The 22,321-nt window shown below is 34.5% G+C and overlaps 1 protein-coding gene across 1 annotated transcript; it reads right to left on the bottom strand.

The window, feature by feature from the left end:
• Positions 1–40: 40 nt before the first annotated feature.
• Positions 41–7,524, bottom strand: LOC133674467 (uncharacterized). The gene is made up of 6 exons (XM_062095575.1): positions 7,108–7,524; positions 6,210–6,505; positions 5,785–5,874; positions 5,635–5,706; positions 5,314–5,430; positions 41–1,459 (listed from the first exon to the last, which is right to left on the bottom strand). Exons 1-6 carry the CDS (start codon positions 7,436–7,438, stop codon positions 299–301), a joined length of 2,067 nt encoding a protein of 688 aa, XP_061951559.1. The 5' UTR covers positions 7,439–7,524; the 3' UTR covers positions 41–298.
• Positions 7,525–22,321: the final 14,797 nt, after the last annotated feature.

The raw sequence follows: 22,321 nt of genomic DNA, 5'->3' as shown, positions 1-22,321 counted from the left end.
GTTTGGCGCCATTGTTCATAAAAATGCCGTACACCATGCAAATATAAACATGGAATCTCATAGCATAACAAACAAGACAAACGTTGCTTCGAACTTTTATGGAAATAACTACCGGCAAGTTTCAGTCAGCTTTGCTCGCATAACTGGAGTCAGCAATCCATGACACATGCTAGAGTACACAGCGAGAGAATAAAGAAAAACACATCTTAAAGCGCTACAAAAACCTGTCTACACCTAAAGCACTATCACATGAACCCCATTTCTCCAACACCCAATATGGGGGATCCTCCAACATAACTCAACTTTGAGGTGATGCTTTAGCAACTCCACTCTGTTGGGCAGTCTGTGATGCTGGTGCTGATTCATATGTCCCACGACCATTGTTAGTTGCGTTGCCGTCAGCAGAATATGCAGCAGGCTGAGAGTAACCACTACCATAAGAGGTGCCGCTGTAGGGGGGAGGCCCCTGTCCATAACCTGGTTGGCCAGCTGGTGGGACACCATAGGGAGGAGCATATCCTGGCTGAGCACCTGTGGCACCATAACTGGATGGTGGAGCACTCTGGGAACCTGAATCTGGTTGCGCATAGCCAGATGGAAGTGGCTGGGAGTGTGGATATCCTGGCTGTCCAGTAGGCTGGCCATAGCTTCCAGGGGTGGTGGGTGACTGTTGGCTCTGCCCATAAACAGGTGGATTGGCTGGAGGTTTCTGTGATTGAGGTGCTCCATAGCTCCCATATTGTGCAGCTGGTTGACTCCCATAGCCAGATTGGGAAGATGGGGGCAACCCATAACCAGGCTGAGCAGCTCCCTGAGGTGGATAACTTGCTGGGTTTGGGCTAGGCTGCTGGCCAGTAGAATAACCTTGCTGCCCCATTGCAGATGGCTGAGATGACCCTTGAGCTGAATCTCCTTGAGCTCCATATGAAGGAGCATGTCCTTCTTGAGCTGGGTTGGCCACATTGCTGTAGCTAGGAGCAGAAGTATAACCTTGCTGTTGATCATAAGGTGGTGGCTGACCATACCCAGGCTGCTGATACCCACCATAGCCATCTTGGCTATAACCCTGCCCTTGTTGGTTATAGCCAGAAGCTGGTGCCTGGCTGTAATTATAACCAGTGCCATCTGCTGGAGCTGCAGCACCACCAGAAGTTTGCTGCTGGGATGTAGGTGGTTGGCTATAGTAATCATAACCCTGATTTTGCTGATTTGCCGAGACAGATGACTGGTCCCAGTTAGGGGGGTATCCACCAGATGGTTGTTGTGGAGGATAACCTGGATAAGCTGGCTGAGACGTATTATACTGTGCTGATGCACCAGGGTATGCTCCAGCCTGCATGTAGCCATAACCAGCTTGTTGCACTGGCGGACCAGACGATGGACCCCAACTTGTAGGTGGTCGTGCTTGATATCCTTGCTGAGGATAACCTCCACCCATGTTTGGATTCCTCATTCGATTCTGCAGAAAATTGATGCTTCATATAACCAATGTGAACTTTAAAAAATGCATTGCAAACCACAGGACGCATGAGCAGATATAAACATAAAACAGCTAAAATGAGAAAATATAAAGTCTGCATAAAACAACATAACTAAACAAATAGGTCCAATTAAGGGATTAATTGATCTCATATTTTACCAGGAAGAGGTATGAATGCCTACATACCGTACTTGGTTGGAGGAATTATTGAGTACTCCAGCAGAAGCCCAACCTCACCCTACTTGAAGTGAATGGGTACAAAAGAAGCCACAAATACTATACAAGCTATACCACAAAAAGAGGAGAGATGCGTACTAATTGACATGCATCCTTGAAGGACCTTATCTATGGGGACATGGGTCTCATTAATGATGCTCCATTGATTTAAAAGAGCCTAATAAGCTTTCAGCAATGCAACACTACCATCTTCCCAGGAGCCATTGCATAGAAAATGCAAGGATGCCATGGTACCTTTATAAAATTAGTAACTACATATAACCTAAAAGAAAATGCTTAATAGAAAGCAGTCTAATTAGCTTCACCACAAGCACTTAACTACAAAAACAGTATTTCACAAATATGTGAACTGAATGTACATGAATCCTTCCAGAAGAATACAGGAAAAGAAAGCAAAATGGAGACTACACTTTTGCATGCAATGGCAAAGAGCAATAGAATGCATAAATGTGATCTCAACCTGTATAATTCTTTAACAACTTGTTACCCTTGAATCAGGGTCACCAAAAGAAACTTGGAATCCACATTGGAAAAGCAAGAATATAATGTTAGGCAACTTACTAAAGAACTGGAGTGTAGCTGTTAGGGAATTTACCAATAGCATTATTGAAAACAGAAACAAATTCACTAAAACAATTTTCCAACTCAGATAAAGAAAAAATGACAAATTAAACATGTTATTTCTTCGAACTTCAATTTTTCAAAAGAGAAGTCCAAAACTACCAAAGGTTTAGTAATTGCCATGATAACTACAAAGTCAAACACTAGACAAGATATTGGAGGAAAATCTTTAAGGTAGTGTTTGGTTACTATCTTAAGACAAAAGAGACAAAAAAGATGAAGACTATGGGGGAAAGGAGAGATGAGACTAAGACAAATTGTGTTTGATAATGGTATAAAAGATTGAGTAACGGTCTCTATATCTTGTTTGGTTATGGTGGAAACAAAATTAAAAAAACAATTATTATACCTTTAATATGTATTAAGATCAAATTCACATATTTTGAAAAATAACTACACTATTATTTTTACTTTAGTTTACATTGAGTATTAAAATTAATAATATTATAATAACCCTAATTATAAAACCCGAATTGGCGTAGCAAGTAGATCCAAGGCCTAAGCTTGTCCGGGTTTAAGAGAAAATAAAGTATTGACCCGACCTGATTCAGTCAAAAACTCAGATTGACCAACGACCTGGGTCAACCTAGATTAACCATCCCGACCAGTGACCCGAACATTGCCCCGGGTCAACCCTCGAGTCAGGTTCTAAAACTCTGACTAACTATTTTTATTTTTACATTGACTTGGGTTGACCCTCCCAGACTGTGATTTAGGCCTTATCAGTCAACCCCTAAGTCAGGTTTTCAAATTGTAATAACCATTTTTTACTCTTACGTTGACCCGGGTCACAGGAACCCAACTTGTGACACAGGTCAACCTCTAAGTCAAGTTTTAAAACTATGATAATAATCATTTTTATCCTTACATGTCTTAGTTTGACAATTTTGAAATTGATAATTTTTTACAATGATGTTTTAGAAATAAAAAATAAAAAATATTATCTCTCCATACATGTCCCCCTTGAACCTCCTATTTTGGAACTACAAAAATTCACTCCAAAATCATCCAATGACAGAATTTTTTATGTCTCTTTGACCATACATTTTTTTGCCTTCTCTATCTGTCTTTTTTATCCTAGAACAGTAACCAAACACTAGCTAACAAATGAAATTGTCCCAAAGGCTAAGATCTAATAATAAGTAATCCAAGCTAAAAGAGCATTCCCATCACAAGCAAGCTTGCAACTCCTCTCCATTAATATCATTTACTAAATATTAGAAAATGGGATTTAGAACCATACCAAGGCATTCCGAGTGGAACACCAACATAAAGGAATCCATGTTGGTGTCACCAGAACTCCAACAACACTAATCCTACAATAGTTCTCAATAACAATATCAGTAATATGACACAATCAATAAGCACATATGGTGGTAGAACTATATCCATAAACCATTCACTTAGGGATCCAACCAAGAATGACCAAATATTTTGCTCAACTAATCATTGGCTAAGGATGCCTTTACAATGCTTACCAACCTAGACAGAAGTATGAGACATTGTATCACTGAAGATCCAATGGTTCAACATAGCACTAAGAACTTGATGACAACCATAATCACTCTCAATTACAGCTTGACACTTCAAACTTTCAAAATAAACTTATGTTAGAGTCTTAAACCATATATCCACCATCCACCTCAAGAGATATAGCAAGATAACACTAATTGCATGTATAAGAGCCTGACACAGTTGCAACCAGAAAACAGCAATGGTTTATAGTCTTCCTATCAAGTTGATCTAAGAGAAATCCAGATGTATATTGAACAGTACAAATTAAGTGGCATCCAATTCCTAATTGAACCATAAACCAGCAAAATATTAATAAACAAACCAAGAGTATCCACCACAACAGTTAGCACTGAACAGTCACCACTACGCTTCAAGAGCTAGGCTTGGCAAAGGAAAAAAAAAAAGAAAACAGAAAAACTCTCCACCAGCTAAGCACGCTCTTGCCAAATGGGTAAGCAAGCAAAAGCAGTCTGCAAGTCTAAATCTTAACAACCCAACAAGTGAATAATAAAAAACTGACATGCTTATGTCCCAGAAGCAGGTCTTATAACTATTCAGTATTACAATAGAATAAGAAAAACAAACATATCTATGAAAATTGATTGACTTTGAAGCATGAATGGAAAAGGAAAAGTTATATCAGCTTCTTCCCATGAAATTGATTGACTTTTAAGCATGAATGGAAAAGTTATATCAGCTTCTTCCCATGAAATTCATGAAGGAAAAGGAAAGGCAAAAAATGTTCTTGATTATAGAAAGGCGCCCAAAGTTCCTTGAACGACACAAGAATAAATGTTCAAGATATGGTCCAAGTTCATAATGCAAAAATTAAGCAAAAAGAGAACAGCCTAACTAAATAATACAAGACTTAAAACAGATATTAGAAACACAATTGAGAAAGTGCAAGTGCTAAAAAAGCAAAAACTATTTGACTTGAGAAGGAAAAAAAATGCAAAAGCAAGGATATTTTATGAACTTGAAGATTATCAGAAAATGTCTAGAATATTTCTGGGATGATTTAATATTATAAAAAAAGAGAAGCCAAAATAATTTTATGTGAGATATTTTACCAGACCAACAATAAGAATCCCCTTCTGACCTGCACTGGAGCATACAATATACGAAGACCAATCTGAAAAATATACCTAACCCTAAAGTAGCACAATAAAAGAGAGGACTGCAATGGATGCTAGAATTACTTATCATATGAACAGAAATCTGTATGCTAATTTTTATATCATGATTAAGAAACTATATTGTCAAAAATAATAACATAACTAAAAAAAATTTAGTCACATAAGCACAACCAGATCACTAACCCTAAACAAAAAGGCAATAAAAAAAAAACATCATGGACATGCTTATTGAACTGTTTCCCAGAAGTTCAATGTTCCAATACAACAAAAGGTAGGAGTTCCTAAAAGCCAACCCCACAAACAAACATCAACAACCATACATACCTCACTGGTGACTTCATTAACCAACTGTTTTGCAGCCTCAACTTGTTCACTTGTCCCCTCTATGTGAACTGTCCTTTCTGTAGATGTATCACCTGGGGGCAGATGCAAAGGTATAACCTGAAGAAGTTCAAAAATATTGACCCAAGTAAATGATAACTGAACATTAATACTCAACCAGATTAATAGACAGCATGAACAATAACCAATTTACCATGCACCAACTACCAAACTTCAAGAGAAATACATCTCTCATGAGAAATAATGATGCAATAAAAAGAAGATACGAGAAAAATTGGTGAGGATGTAATTCAGAAAACAAACCTGAATACGGGCTCCAGACCTAGCTTGCATGTTCTTAATAGAATCACCACCTTTGCCAATGACCAGACCAACCTGTATTCAACATGCATCACAAATTACCCTGAAAGAAACCACCCAAAATAGTAACAAAACACAACTACTTCCACACACCTTGTTATTGGGAATCTTCATTGAAAAATGTTCAGAACCACCTTGTCCTGCATACCTTCGGGAAATTGTACCAGAACCCCCTGCATCAGCCTGTACAGAGAAACATTCACCAGTAAGTACCAATAACAAAATTTTAGTTATAACCAAACTAGAAAAACAAAATTCTAGTTGTGGGAAGAAAAAACCCTAGAAGAAATAATCCTATAAAGCAATAAATCAACATTAAAGTACACCATGAGAAATCATCAATGACAAAAAACATACAATACTTGCAGCTAGAAATGCATGGCATCAATTGATTATCACTAACTAAAATCTCAAACTACTGAAATAAACTATCCCATGTGGCTGAAAAGCACAAATGAGTATACAAGTAAAGCAGCATGTACATATCACACAGTTAGAATTCAAAGTCAGTGTCCTACCTCTGCAAGGACATCATTAATCAACTGTTCTGCCTTGGCAATTTGTTCAGGTGTACCCATAAGCTCAACAATCCTATATGGGGAGTTGGGATCAGCATCCATGTCTCGAGTGACCTGAATTTTTGCTCCAGACTGAAGCTGAAGATATTTGATAGTCTCTCCACCTTTTCCAATGATAACACCAACCCTGCCTTGTGGAACATCAATTTTTTTACTCAAACCAGAACCACCCGGGTATGAGCCATATGAAGCCGGAATTGATGAAGGGGCTGAGTTTGATATGGTAGACTTCGTATCTGTAGTCAATCAAAGAAGTTAGTTTGAAATTCCAAATCAAACCTGAATATGATCTTGAAGCTGGCAAAAAAAATCAATAAATCTAAAAATTTTGTAAGAAAAAAAACCTCAAAATCAAGTTGGCAACCAACATTGAAAAAAAAAATTACTGATACAAACCATAAACATCATAAAAAAATATGTATAAGAAATATAATAGAGAGAGTATCAGAAACTGGAAAAACAAAAAAGACCCTGGCTACAGTATACTAACATAAACAACCATTAGCCACACCTACAGCAACAACCATTAGCTATATTTTTTTAGTTTTTTACATAATAAATGAAAAAGGTTACAGAACGGGTACAATTCATGGGCATGGAACCTACAAAACATCAGAAACCCTAGCTACAATACTTGCAACAAAACAGCCAACAGAAACAGCATTGCACAAGTGTCAAAGCGACAGCAGAATTTCATAAAATAAATACGCTAATAACATTTAAACACCCACACAAAGTAAGATTCAAAGTTCAAACAGTGTAATAAAATGAGAGCGCATATATCCACAAATATATATACAAATATATACATAGAGAGAGAGAGAGAGAGAGATTGAACCTGGAGGAGCAGAGCTAAATCCCTTATTACTCTCAACAGAGTCAAACCCACTCGCACCGTTTTCAGCCCTAGGTCGCTTAATATCAGCACCGGCACCACTCATTATACGAGCGGCGATCTCCTGAGCTTTCTGTTTGGCCATCTGGATCTCGTCAACAGGGGGCGGCACGCTGTTGTAAGATGGTGGTGGAGCGGGGTCGGAAATCGGAGATGAGAAACCTGTTTGCCTCCGAGTTGAGGGAGGCGGTGCTGATTGGTCATCGAATTTGCGTTTGTTGGACGATGGTGGTGTGGTGTCTGTGGCTGTCGAGTATGTAGATTCGTCTGCCATTGTTGAAAGAAACCCTAGGGGATTGAGAGAGAGCGAAGCTGGGTGATGTAAGAGGAAGGAGTGGGGATTTTAATTCTATAAGGGGAGGTGGTAGGGCACGTGATCTTTAACCTAAAAAACAGGCTTCGAAGCGAGCCCACTAGCGTATGGTTGAAAATGAACCTAATTATCAAAGAGCTGTGAAGCCAGCCCACCAGTGCTGCAAGCTTTCATTCTCGGCCTTTGATCATATGCTGCTACCTTCAGTTTAACCAGTAAGGACTACAATCTCCGCGCCTGCAAATGCCAGAGCCTAGAAGCCTCTTCACGCCTTTGAAAATCCTTGATCATGTCCTCCCAACACAATACATGGTTGCTCTCCTGGATGAAGGAGTCAAAACCAAACCATTGAACTTTCCACGATCATTCTGGCGAGATGCTCAAAAGTGGTCTACTTTCAACTTCTCGTTACAGGGGGAGGCTGTCTTCCCACTCAGGGTCTTTCATCATTGACTCGCAGAATTTGTTGGTTTACATGAAACTCTGCTCATCAGGTGATGCTTGAGAAAGACTCCCTGATAAGTGTCAAATTTTGTATTAACGCAGAGCTTCACCTTGAGAAAGCACGCCCAGGATCTGCCCACCAAGTATCTTTCCAGCTAGGCAGCATCCTGAGTGGACAATTCTTTAACAATTTTTCAAGCAACAGTTTAATGCGTGAAATAAACAGTTGGAAGCAACAAGACCAAAGAAGCTACTGCTCTAAGACTCAAAAGTCCAGGGAGGAAAACACCCAAAAAGAGTAGCTTTACACGAGCTCTTTTTTCAGTCCACGGGTCATCAAGACAATACAGCTTTCTGAGAATTACACATGCAAGCAAGACAACTGGTAGCTTAGCGCATCTGGTAACAAAAAAGGTTTTAGAGGGTCTGCAGCCACAGTAAGAGCTCCGGAGAATATAGGGCATGGATCTATAACCAAAGAGTGTATTAACAGCCTCTCCCTTCACACAGCACTCGGGAAACAGTTTTATGCCAACAGGGAACCAAACTTTAACTCATTGGGTCCACCAATGGAGGAAGTCCTTGCGTCTATGGATCTTCTTCTGCAGTTGGAGTAATCCGTAAAGTAGGGCCTCGGCAGTGGCCAGTGGGTGGGCATCCTGGAACATAGATGTATGTCTACAGGGACAATCCTGTCGCAACCACGAACAACAGAGTATGAATAGTGGTAATATCCACCACCGTTTGCACAGCTGCCCATTGAGATGACCCAGCTAGGCTCTGGCATTTGCTCATACACCCTGTGAACAACTTTCAAAAGCAGTAGAAACTTACTCCCCTTTCATCATATATGTATGTCTGAACTGACAGAAAGGAATCTAATCTGAACGCTTTGCCTGTGCCAATTGTATTTTGAAGCAAGTTCCAACTTTAAAAATCAAGGTATATGACATTAGAAGAGAAAATTCAACCAACTCTTGTTCAAATTGACATGGAGGGGATCCAAACATCTTTTCTAGTTACAAAATGTATTTTCAAAAACATCTTTTCTAATTACAAAATATAATTTGAAAATTAACGAGTTCAAATTATTCAATGCTTCTAAATTTCTAGCATGGATTCATTTTTTTTCTCTCAAAACTCTTTTTTTCACTTCTAAATCTTACTCTCTAAACCTTCAAGATAAAAACAAGAAAAAAAAAACGAAAATATTCTTTTTTTTATTGCACATCGTATCGTTGGGTTATAACTAAAATAATTGCTAAAATAGTCTGATCATTTTCTTATATCGGTCTAACCATTTCTTAAAATGACTAGACTATTTCTACTTCTATTAAAATATACATATCCAGCCATAAACTTTTCTTTTTCTAAACTCTTTTTCCTCCATTTATTCTGTTTATTTTCTTATTTCATTTTATTACACCTATAATTTCTATTATATTATTCTTAATTTTATCTCGGGTTTTACAGCCCATGCCAAGTAGGGTCCCTCGATATTTATCAAAAGCACTTATAATAGCATTAAAATCTCTCAAAATAAGCCACGATCTAGACTGAAATGCAATAGCATTACATTATAAATAATCTCATAGGGCCTAGCACCTCATAGATGTATTAAGGTCATAAATAAAAGTGACAACAAAAGAGTACTCATCAACCAAATTAGACACCCCATGGGTTATCCATCGAAGAAAAGAATGCATTCAAGAGACACTATACCATCAGGTCCTAACCAACAAGAATATGACAATTAACTATATCCGAGACATTAGATAGAAACTTTTACGATGAAGGATTAATAGTTGTTGTAACCCTTCTTCATCTTATTAGAAGCAATCTTAGTCTCAAAAAGACCAACAAAACTGAGTTTATACTTATTAATCCAAACATTTATTGCTTTATGATTTTGCAGACCATTTAAACTCCAAATATTTCGATAACCTAACATATATAATAGGAAGTAAAGTGACAGTAAGAAGCAAAATCAACAGTCCTTAGACCCTTTCATCTTATTCTTCTTACCAGCAATTGTAGACGTAGGTTTGATTGTTCTAGCTGAAGCTTATCTTTAACTTTTATGTTCACATCCAAAGTCGTAGCAGTACTTAGGGTATCCGTAATCTCATCACTGCTTGACAAGTTTGGAGTTTTGCTAGTTGTTTGAAGAAAAGAACCTTGGTTCTTTTCAAGATGTGATATGAGTCTTGATCCGACCCAACATTATCATCTAAAGCATCCTCTCTAGTAGTTTAGGCAAAAGGTTTAGCAATAGTGAGCTAGTCGACCGGTTTCTAGAGAATTTTAATCGGTCAACCAGTTTTTTAGACAGTATCTCTCAAGGCTTTTTTCTTGTCCAATCAGTGGTCTAGTTCCTGGCAAGTTTGAACTGGTTAATAAGTTTTTTGTAGAATTGTATGTCTGGGATGTTGATTTTATTATAGCAGCACATTTGAAGGGGATGTAAACCCATTAGCAATTAGGGGTGATCATTTTCGGTTCGGTTCGGTTCGGTTTTTATCTAAAAAACTAACCAAAATAAAATTTTGAAAAACTTAAAAATTCAAACCGGACCTGAACAGAAAATGGTTCAAACCGACCGGTTTCGGTTCGGTTTTTTAACAGAAAAACCGGAAAACCTGTATTATTATTTTTTGGGTTTTTTTGGGCTTTTTAATGGGTTTTCTGATGGGCTTTCTGATGGGCTTGTATTTAATGTAAATATCATTTAATTTTGTTACAAAATTCTATAATATATTTAATATTTTGTCACTAAATATTCATTTATATTAAATTATTAGTGCTAATATTATGTTTAATATGTTGCAAGTTTTTCTAATATTTATGTTTTGGAGTTTGGCCTCATGCATCAAAATTTAAATAACACACACACCAAATTAAAATTAAAATTACAAAGCACTATCTTCAAAAGGGCTTAAAAAAAACAACAAATAACATCGTCATAAAAAATAAAATACTTCATGCAAAAAATATAAATCTTCATTGTGCACATCATCTCAATCAAAAAGCACATCAAAATGACAAAAACATTGCACTTTGATTCCGTAATACCATTGACATCAAAACCTGAATATCAAGATCTAAAATTATAACATGATAAAATAAATTAGAATATGTAAAAATAAAAAAGTAGTATTTTAACATCAAAGTAACTTTTGAACTAATTATCATCCGTTACTAAATGTAACTTTCCACCAAATTCTACAAAATAAAAAATTAGACATGTTAGATGATTGCAAACAATTTAATTAATAAATAACAAAATAAAATGTGCAAATTTCTAAAAAAAATTACCTGACTCAAGGTTTTCGTAGGTTTCAAGATCATTTATCAAGCTTCTAATATCAGTTGGAATTGATCCATGATGCAACTAATTTTGACAACAAATGAGTGCTTGAACAGTTGTTGGAGATAAAGAACTTCAAAATTGATCAAGTACACGACCACCTGTACTAAATGCTGATTCAGAAACCACTGTGGATATAGGAATATCCAGAACATGTTGTGCAACATTTGAAAGTGTCTTATATTTCAAAGCATTACTTTTCCACCAACCCAAAATATCTAACTTATCATCATTAGGATCCTCACAACCTTCAATCAAATACCTCTCAACCTCATTTTTATTTTCCACACTATCCACCTCTAGCAAATGTCTTTTGAATCGAGCCAAAGTGTTAACATCTACCTCCACATCATCAATAGCATTAACATCCTGTTTATGCCTATTATTATCCACCACTTCATCAATTTTCAAATAAAACTCATACAAGCTCACCAAAGTATCTTTCACCTTATTTGTTAGCAATTGTGCTTTGTCATAATCATACAAATCACCAAAACAAAATTTCACATATTTCAACTTCAAACGTGGATCTAAGACATTAGCCACATATAACAAAAAATTCTAATTTACTTCACAACCCCAATACTTCTCAAACTTTAACATCATCTTCATTGTCATTCCACTTAAAATACTATCTTTATTTTTACACAATTGCAACAAGTTTGTATGCATGTAAATCAATTCAATGAAGAAAGAATTTGATGTGACATGCAATGAGTCAGAAAATCTCAATGTAACCATATAAAAGATCTTTAAGAACTTAACCAAAGTTCTTGCATTTTCCCAATCCTCCAAACCAGGTGGCCCTATGTTTTTTCTATTCCCTTTTGAATCAACCTCCAAAAAGTAACTCATATACCTAAGTTCTTTTTTACATAACCTCACAAACACCTTTTCAAACTTTTCAGCAGCTTCTAGCATAAGATAAGTTGAATTCCATCGAGTTGCAACATCTAAATACAATGATTTCTTACACTCTATATGCAACTTTTCAGCACACTTCTTAAATGCAAGATGCCTCGACGGTGAAGATCTCACAAACCTAATGGCATTTCGAATCTTAACAACTGAATCATTAATCTCTTTTAAGCCATCACACACAATGAGGTTTACAATGTGTGCACAACATCTAACATGCAAGTGCTCATTTGACAATATATTAGTTGGCCAATCTTTCATCACATTCTTTAAATATGAAATGGTCACATTATTAGAGCTTGCATTGTCTAATGTAATAGTCAACAGTTTATCAATCCCCCACTCCAACAAACAATTCTCAATAACTTGGCCAATTGTCTCACCCATATGATTGGAAACTTAACAAAAATTAAGAATTCTTTTATGCAAATTCTAGTTATTATCAATCCAATGAGCTGTTAAACACATATAGTTAATATTTTGGATTGATGTCCATGTATCTGTTGTCAAGCATAATCGTTGACCCCTAAGAGCTGTCCTCAATCTATCCTTCTCTTTAACATAAAGTTTCAAACAATCTCTCATAATTGTAAAACGAGAAGGAATGTCAAATCTAGGTTGCATAGTCCTAGCAAACAATTTAAATCCCCGACCCTCCATAAAATTAAAAGGCAACTCATCAAATATAACCATCTTTGCTGGTGCTTGTCTACATTCATCATAATTATAACCTATTGCCTTAAGACTTCCCACATTTTGTTCTCCCAATTCACCCTTCTCTATCTTAGGTTCTAATACCAAAACCTTTTGTTTCTTATCAATCACAAAAGGGAACTTCTTGCACGCTTTTAAATGACTCCACATATTACTTGTGCCATTAACAATAGTACGACATGTATAATGTTTTCCACAATAATTACATTCAGCTCTAGGGGTTTTAGGATCAACATCAAGTTTTGTAAAGTGATCCCAAATTTGTGACTTATTTTTATCATCAACATTTCTTTTCCTAGATGTAAGGACTTGAGGTTGTTTACCTTTTGTATCTGTGGTGGATCCTGCATTGGTTGATTCTGCATTGGGTTTTGAAGTTGGAGAAGTAGTTGATGTTGGTGTAGGCCCGTGGATGAAGCACTTTGAATTTGAGTAATTTCCATCTGTTATTACATAATGAAAACATGTTAAAAAACAATAATTTATAATAGATTAACAATAATATGACATGCATAAGTTCAGCTGTACTTTTAAAGATTATTTTCACAAGTTAAGTTCTTTTATTTTGGTTGATATGATGTAAAACAAATTCTGCTGCTGAGTGCTGAGATTGTATTTTGTAATTTCAATAGACAATAATACAATACAATATATATATAAACATTATTCTCTTTTCATAAAATAAAAAAAATTCAGTTTTCAGAATTGATAAATTACAATCCACCGAACCCCCTTTTTTTTATCACAGATAATAAACATTATTCTCTATTTTTTTAGCACACAGCACACCATAATAATGGATTAGCAATAATATTTAAAACAAATGCCTCTTGGGGAAACTGTCTTTTCCTATTTTTCTCTCTGATGTAATAACATCAGGCTCATAATACCAATTCACCGCATTGGTATTGCAAGCTTTTATCATTTGTTTAGTATCATTTTCTCCTTCAGTCGTTTGGCTATTGATATAATGAGATAATTTTTCTAATCTTTTACCAGTACTCCACCTCAGAGTATGAGTGGAATTCAATCTCTAATGTCTAGCTAAAACAGCACAAAAAGGTTTCTTTAGTAATGATCAAGTTTTACCACTACCAGTGCCAATTATTCCCATTTCTTTCAGTGATGTGCTGTTAGCTTTAGCATTTGGAACAATCATAACATATTGTCTTTCTCATGACCTGTGCCATTTCTACCAGTGCCAATTATCTGCGTTTTGTATATTAAATTAACATGCAAGAGTTTGTATATTAAATTAACCCTCATTTTGATATTAATCTAGATTCCATTATTTTTTCATTGCTACTAATGACCTTAATAAAATAAGAATTCAGCAAAGAAAAACACATTGTCTCTCTCAGCAAAGAAAAACACATTGTTTCTGTCATAAATCTCTTCTTAAGAAGTTTATTAAAAAATAAACAAAATCACAGAGCATATGTTAAAAAAAAAACAGAGATTGATAGGAAAAAAAAAATCATACCTGGTGTGACACGATTCAAGGTCTGGTGTGAGAGAGGGAGGTGACTGCCTGACTGGTTTGCTTAATCTGGAGTTGGACTCTGGAGGTTCGGTGAGCTGGTGTGGTGTGTGTCCTACGATTCAAGATCGGGTGTGACCGTGTGAGAGAAGGATGTGGCTGACTGGGGTTTGAAGATGAAGATGGTGGCCGGTGGGAGAGGGATGTGGCTCACTGACGTTTGAAGATGAAGATTGTGGGAGAGGGATGTGGCTGGCTGTGGTCCACTAGATGAAGATGGATTGATTTCTGAATTGTGAGTTGAGGGAACGACTCAGGAGAAAGGAGATGAAGATGGTGGGAGAGGGATGTGGCTGGTTGTGGTCCAATAGATGAAGATGAATTGATTTCATTACAGATGTGAAATTGTGAGTTGAGGGAACGACTCGGGAGAAAGGAGAAGGACGGCTGGAGCAAGAGTATGGATAGCGATGCTAGGGTTAAGAAAAACAACGCGATTTTTTTTGTAACTATTTATAGTACCCCTTAAACCGAACCGAACAGGGTTTTTCCGGTTTCAGGTTTCGGAAACCGAAACCGAACCGAATCGAACCGAAATTTTTTACAAAAAATTTAATCGGTTTAATCAGTTGTTTTTCGGTTCCGTTTTTTTGGTTATTTTTTTCTCGGTTTTCTCAGTTTATTCGGTTTCTCGGTTTTTTTTGCTCACCCCTATTAGCAATATTAAGTAAGGAGCTACAAGCATGCAAAGCATCACCCCCATTTTAGATCTTACATATGTCATTAACACAAAGATTTGGGGCCTCAACCGAGACCTTGTAAGAGTGCCTAAATACTTGACAAGTGTCAGAAGCTCATGATTTTCATTTATACTTAACCATAACTATGATAGGGTCCAAAGATAAGTACTGGAAACTGTGAACCATTGGCAATGAGGCATCTGATTTAACACAGAAATAGGTATAGCCAAGTCGGGTGCCATTAAATGTTTGTTCATCACAAGCCAGAGGTCTTCCAACCATGGTAATGGCCATTCCTATACCCATTTCATTCCAAAAGAAAAAAGGTAACACTTGAAGGCGAACCTATGCTGACACTTTTGAGATTTTATTCTTGTCGAGAACAAAGTGAGGGTGCATAATTGGAGGATAATGGTCTTTCCCTCAAACATCCAAGACCCTTTTTCCATAACCGAGTGAGCATCATCCTTAGTCTTAAAACAAAAATAAAATAAAAAAACCTTGTTGTGTCATCATAACATTCTTAAGGTCATAATTCTTCCACACCTAGAAGGAAATAGAGTTGGTCGTATGGTAGGGCATCCTATAACCAGGGAAGAACCCCACCAATCACCGGTTCTATTTCGATGTACTCTCATCAATGACATTATTCTATATTTGCAAAATAGTTTCAGTCTTTTGTCATGGAAAAGAGGTTATCTTAGCTCCGGGTTCTTGAGTTGAAAACTTTCACTCTATCAACCTATGAGGTGTTAGGGGTAAAGTTGGTGGTGTTTAATGTTGTAGTGGCAATGAGTTTTTTTTTTTGTGGTTTTGATTTAGAGTTAGGTTTGGTGTTATAAGAAGGTTGAGTGATGTTTAAGGTGTTTGTGTTATTTGGGTTGGTGGTGTTCAAATTTGATCTCCACCATTCAGAACAAAGAGGAAACTTAGGCAAACCCCCTGAGAAATTTGAAGCATATCCAACAGTGAACAAAAAAGAATTGAGTTGAAGGTTATGGCTGTCCAAAACTCAGTTTTTCAAAAATAATATGGCGATGGATCTCTCAAACAACAACAGTTATCAAAATCCAAACAGTCAGTTTGTAAGGTATAACTTGGCACACAATATACTAGAACCCTAAACAAATCCAACGGTGGATGGCGAGGCTTTAGTAGCTTGTTTCTCTCATTAATCTCTCTTCAGACCTTTTCTCTCTCTAAAAGGTTTCCTCTCCCCACTAATTTTGATATGAAAATGATCCCTAGATGATCCATTCATGAAAAAACTAGGTCCATGTATGATCTTTTTTTCCTTGAGTTTTCGGATCCCTAAATGATCCTTTCATGTATAAAAATGAATCTTTATATGATCCTTTTTTATCTATGATTATGGATCTTTAGATGATCCCTTTGTGTCCAAAGTTAGATCTCTTGATGATTTTTTTATCCTTTTATGTTTAAAATTGGATCCCTAGATGATTTTTTTTCTAAAAAATGTTTGTATTTTTCAATAATTTGATAGATCACCCATGAGAATTAGACCATTCTGAAAAATCTTTGTATTTCTCCTTATCGGGTAGGTCACCCATGAGAATTAGACCATCCTGATAAATCTTTATATTTTTCACTAGTAGGTAGGTCACCTAGTATAATGATATCATTCTTAAAAATCTCTATATTTTTCACCAACATGTAGGTCATTTTGAGAATGAGATCATCTTTGAAAATCTCTGATTTTTTCACTAGTGGGTAGGTCATCTAGTGAAATGAGAACATCTTGAAAAATCTTTGATTAGAAGGCATGTAACCTGAGAAAAACCAAACCCGATCCATATTCAACATTCCCGAGTCGTTGCAATGTCCATCGAGGTATGAAAAAATGGTGACTCCATTATGGTCTAGGGTTGAGTCTACTGCTTGTGTTTGTTTTTAATTTGTTCCTTTTAATTTCTATTTATTTTTGGGCTTTTATTTTTTTTTGCATTGTTTATTTTCATATAATTTGTTTATTGTATTTATTTTACATGCATGCATATTATTTATCTGAGTTTTCACACACTTCATAACAAACACGTAAAGTTTTGGACCCGAGCTCATCCCTTGTAAGATCAAAAAGAAAGATTCAGGTTGCGAGTGTGACTTATGTTTATCGATACTCATTTAGACTTCTACTTAAATTGAAACTCACCCTATGCACCAAGTATCATGGAGTTTCTCCCATGCTCAGGTTGTATAAGGTTAAAAGACTAATTATCCCATTAATAATTCAAGCAATCCAGGAATTTGAGAAATTTATAAGAATAAATAGGCTAGGCCCAAACCTTTATGAGCTAAAACCCTATCTAATAGTACAAACCCTTTTAAGACACAAATAAATAACAAGTGTGCATATTTAATTTTATATTTTACATTCATTTGTACATTCTAGAAATATAGATCTCCCCTTCAAAGTCCAACTCTTCCTCAAGATCCGCTACACCTTTAAAAAATAGGATAAAAAGACTTAACTATGACATAATCGGGATAAACTTTTGATAAGGGAAATAGTTTACCTAATTGATCTGCTAAAATAGACAATTTGCTTTAAAAGTTTTAATTGAGAACCACTTCACATAAAAAATCAATATTGTGAAATACAATGTGGAAATACCTCTATACCTAAACTGGAAAACAAAACCACATTTTCCAAGTGACATGCCTCTATGTACCAAACTAGAAAATAAAACCACCTTTTTCATAATGAAAAAACCAGCTATAACTGTCAAAGATCTCAAAAGACTTTTCCTTTCAAGAAAAGGAAATTATTTGATCAAAGTACATTAGCTACATCTGATAGAGCATTTCATTGTGAAGACATGTTTAATTCTTTTAATAAGAGGACCAATGGCAATATCATGGTCTCAGGTGTAAAATTGCATAGTTACTAGTTATTATTTAATTTGTTCTTTATATGTTTATGTTTAGACTTTGCAGTTGCATTTAGGTTTAGGTGAATAATCCTAGCTCATTTATACAGAAACCGAAGCATCATCCTCAATAACATGCCAACATGCATCTCTAGATTCAAAAGACTATAATGGTAACCTTTCATATGAAGGATGTGTTAAGGGTGATGTCTATTTTTATTTAAGCATACCTAATCTAGTGTCTGAATCTCTAGAACTAGTATCAATTTTGGGATTTCTAGTTCCCTCAAATTACTAGATGATGACTCTAATTCTCTTATTTCCTCTATATTTTCCAAACAAATCCAATAATCAATGGAGCCATTGTGACGGCCACTGAGGTATGACAAACCCTAAACTTATAACCCCCTCTTGTTAATGACTATCTTAGCTTGTTATATTGTTCCTAAATCGAACAACCATCTTTGTTAATCTCTCCAAAGAACTCCTTTCTCTAATTTTATTGTGTGTTAACTTGTTAAATATGGTTGTGTATGTTTGAAATTGAGGGGAAAATACTTCAAATGTGAATTGTGAATGTTATGTTAAAATTTCTTGTTTAAATTGGTTGAGTAATTGATTTATGATTTTTTGAAAAATATTCAATAAGTTGATCTAGTTATTTAAATTAGATTTTGATTGTTATAAAATCTTGGTACAAGAGAAACATAAATGTGTTGTACCTTATAGAATAATAAAAAAATTAATGTTAAATGCAGATTATAGTAGAAATTATGTAAGTTTAGTGTCTAGGTAACATTATTATGTTGGAATTGATTTGAATGGTAATAGAAATATAATTAAATGGATAGTAATCATTGTGGATAAATTGTGTTGAGATTTGTATGCTTTTATAATATGATTGAATTGTGTTTGAGCTCAATTGAGATTTATGTAAAATAGGTTATTTTGGTAATGTGTTTTTTTTTTTGGCTAATTGAGTAAGAAGAGAAGTATGGAAATTAAAAAAAAATTATGAAATTTTTGTTTTAAATAATGTTAAAGATGTTTAAATTTGATTGAAACATTTTAAATGGTTGTCTTGAGTTTTTCTAAGTATGGTCAAAATTAAATAATTATAAAGATGGAAAATTTAGAAATTTGATTTAATTATGTTTTTTATATACATATATATTAATTGATGATGTGTGAAAGTAAATTATTATAAGAGTGATGAAACTTGAGTTATAACATGATTAGATATTGGTGGACAAGTTTTGGAAAATATAGGAATGTGAAATCCTAATTTTGTTGTGGTTGAGATGTGTATTGACTAGGGACTTGGTTAATTGGTGTTTGGAAATTGATAAATTAAGAAACAAATGAAGACATTTTGTCAACTAAAAGGTTTTAGTTAGATATGGCCAAAATGTTATTTTAGAGAATTCCAAAAAAAATTGATCTTGGTTTTGTTTAAATCATTTTGTTGCAATGTGTTGTATGTTTGGTTTTTAGTGTGAGTACGGTAGGGTTAATTTTTTTGTGTTTTATTATGAAAAATGAAAATTTAATTATATAAGTGAGAGAAACTTTCATTGTTGAATAAAATTATGTGTAGTAAAGTGCTGGGTTGAAATTATGGAAATGTGGAAACTTTTATGTTAAAAACCCTTAGTTGATAAAGTAAATATTAATTATTAGATTGTTTAAATATGAAATTAGAAATCTAAAGTGTCAAGGTTCTAAGTGAGAATTTAAACTGTTGGCATGAAGACTAACTTATAGACTTTAATACTAGTTGATGGTTGAGATGTTGAAATTTCATGTTGAATGTAATAAGCAAAGAGTGTGTCAATACATATGATGATTGTGAAATTTTGTGTTAGACTTAAGTAGTGTTAAACAAGTAATTAAGAGTGTATCAGGTTAAATAAACATTAATTTTTATTGTTGGGAGTTGTAGGAGAAGCGTTTCATAGTGGGACTTGACTTTTCAAAATCCTGTGTAGCAGGAGCTTAAGGTAAGGATTGTCCCTTTGCATTTTTAATCATTTATGATGTTATTGTAATTGTTAGATTTTCATGAAAAATTATTGTATTATGTAGTGTATAATTTCTTATTATAAGATATAATGCCTACGAGGCAAAAAATTATATGTGGTTAATACTCGATTGCAACAATGGTTACCAATACCTGAATGTGATCAATTGTAATGGTGGTGGTAGATATGTGATTTGTAACTGACTGCAATCACAATAATTTATATGTGATTCACAATTGATCACCAAACTGGAAATCAAAGTGTGAATTCAAATTCAACTGTAATAACAAAAAAAATCAAAGTGTAAATTCAAAATTGACCACAACAACAAACATCCAACTACAAATTATAATTAATTGCAATGTCATAAAACAATGTGTGAATCTTAAATAGACCACAACGATGAATTTAATAATGTGATGGATTTGGTATTATAGTTGAATATTAATTGGAAGACAAAAATTATAGATATTAATTGGTTGTTTGGACATAGACTACAATGATGGAATTGGTAACATAGTCAGTTGTTTAAGCGGAGACTATGGATACAAATATGTGGATTAGTATTTAAACAGAGATTAATGTGATGGACTTGGTCTAATCATTGATTGTTTAAACATAGCTTACGGATACAGACATAAGGATTAATCAGTAATTTGGGTAGAGACTAATATGATTGACTTGGTATCATAGTTGGCCATTTGGATGGAGACTATGGATACATATATATGGAATAGTCGATCATTTGGTAAGAGTCTATGACATGAAAAGTATTTAGTCATCCGTATGATAAGAGGTGTGAATTTTAAAAGAATGAAGCTAGTATTTATTTTCAAACTAATAGGTAATATGTGTGGGCTAAAGGCGATATGAAAATTATAGTAAATGGAAAACAACTAGGCATAACAGATATTTAAGATTCAAAAATGCATGAATGACCTATGAATAGGGCATAAAGAGTATTTGATATTGAAAAATATATTAATGCGCCAAAATTAGGTATAAAGGATATTTGAAAATGAGAAATATTTGAAGGAGTCATAAATGGGCACAAAACATTTTAAGAATGAAAATACATAAATAAGTAATGGAAATAGCATTTGACCAAAATGAAATAAATGTATACTTGGAAAGTAAAAAATGGAATAGAATGTGCTAGGTTGGAATAAATTATAGATGTCTTGAGCTACTATATAAAATAAATTCAAGATAAATTCAAGAGAAGCTTAAAAGATATAAATTTTGCTTAGACGAAATAAATGCTTAAGTAAATGGACACATGATTGGTCAAAATAACAAAATAAATGTTTGAAAAAATGGATAAGTAGTGGCAAAAAAGGGAATGTGATGAATATGTAAATAATAGGTTGATAGCCCAAATGAGATATAAAGAATGCTTGAGATGATTTAACTAGAAATTAGTTGATCTAAATGGTAGAATAGGGGTTGAGATGAACTAAAGTGATTAGTTAGACAAAAAAGATGAAATAAGAGTTTGCAATGAATGAATATAGTTGGTGAACCAAAGTTTTATCTATGAACACTAAGAGGAATTAAATGGATTGATGAATCCAAAACTTAATGAAATTATGGATTGGGGGTAAGATATAAGATAAATGAATCCAAAACTTAAGTACGATTAAGGAATATGGAAAAGAAAAATGATATGGAATATATACATCGTGAATTGGTTTAAATGTACAAGTGAAAAGAAATATGATATAAATTAAAAAATGGCAGCACAAGTCTAATTTAATGAAGGGAGGCTCATTAATCCATAAAGTGAATGAAATAAATGGGATTCATGGCACAGACAGAAAATTTAATGAAAGGATACTTAAAGCTACTTAATGAATATATAACATTCTATGTTATTCTTAAAGTTTGATTTATTGAAATGATACTTAGTGCTACTTAATGAATATATAGCATTCTATGTAGAGGTGATCATTTTCGGGTCGGTTCGGTTTTTATAAAAGAAAATAACCAAATTGAAATTATTTTTAAAAAAACCAAAATCAAACCGAAACCGGTTCAAACCGACCGGTTTCGATTCGGTTTTTTTGGACAAAAACTGGTTCAAACTGTTTTGACTCGGTGTTTTCTGGTTTGACTCGATTTTTTTCGGTTCGGGTTCAGTTCGGTTCAGTTTTTTCGATTTCAAGCTTATAAAATCAAAACTGAACCGAATCGGTCTTTTTTTGAAAATTTTAATCGGTTTAATTGGTTTTTTTTCACGGTTTGGTTTTTTCAATTATTTTTTCCTGGTTTT

Source organism: Populus nigra, chromosome 15, assembly GCF_951802175.1.
Source record: "Populus nigra chromosome 15, ddPopNigr1.1, whole genome shotgun sequence".
Lineage (NCBI taxonomy): Eukaryota > Viridiplantae > Streptophyta > Magnoliopsida > Malpighiales > Salicaceae > Populus > Populus nigra.
The sequence above is the reverse complement of the archived record's forward strand: the minus strand, read 5'-3'. Positions and strand labels throughout refer to the sequence as shown.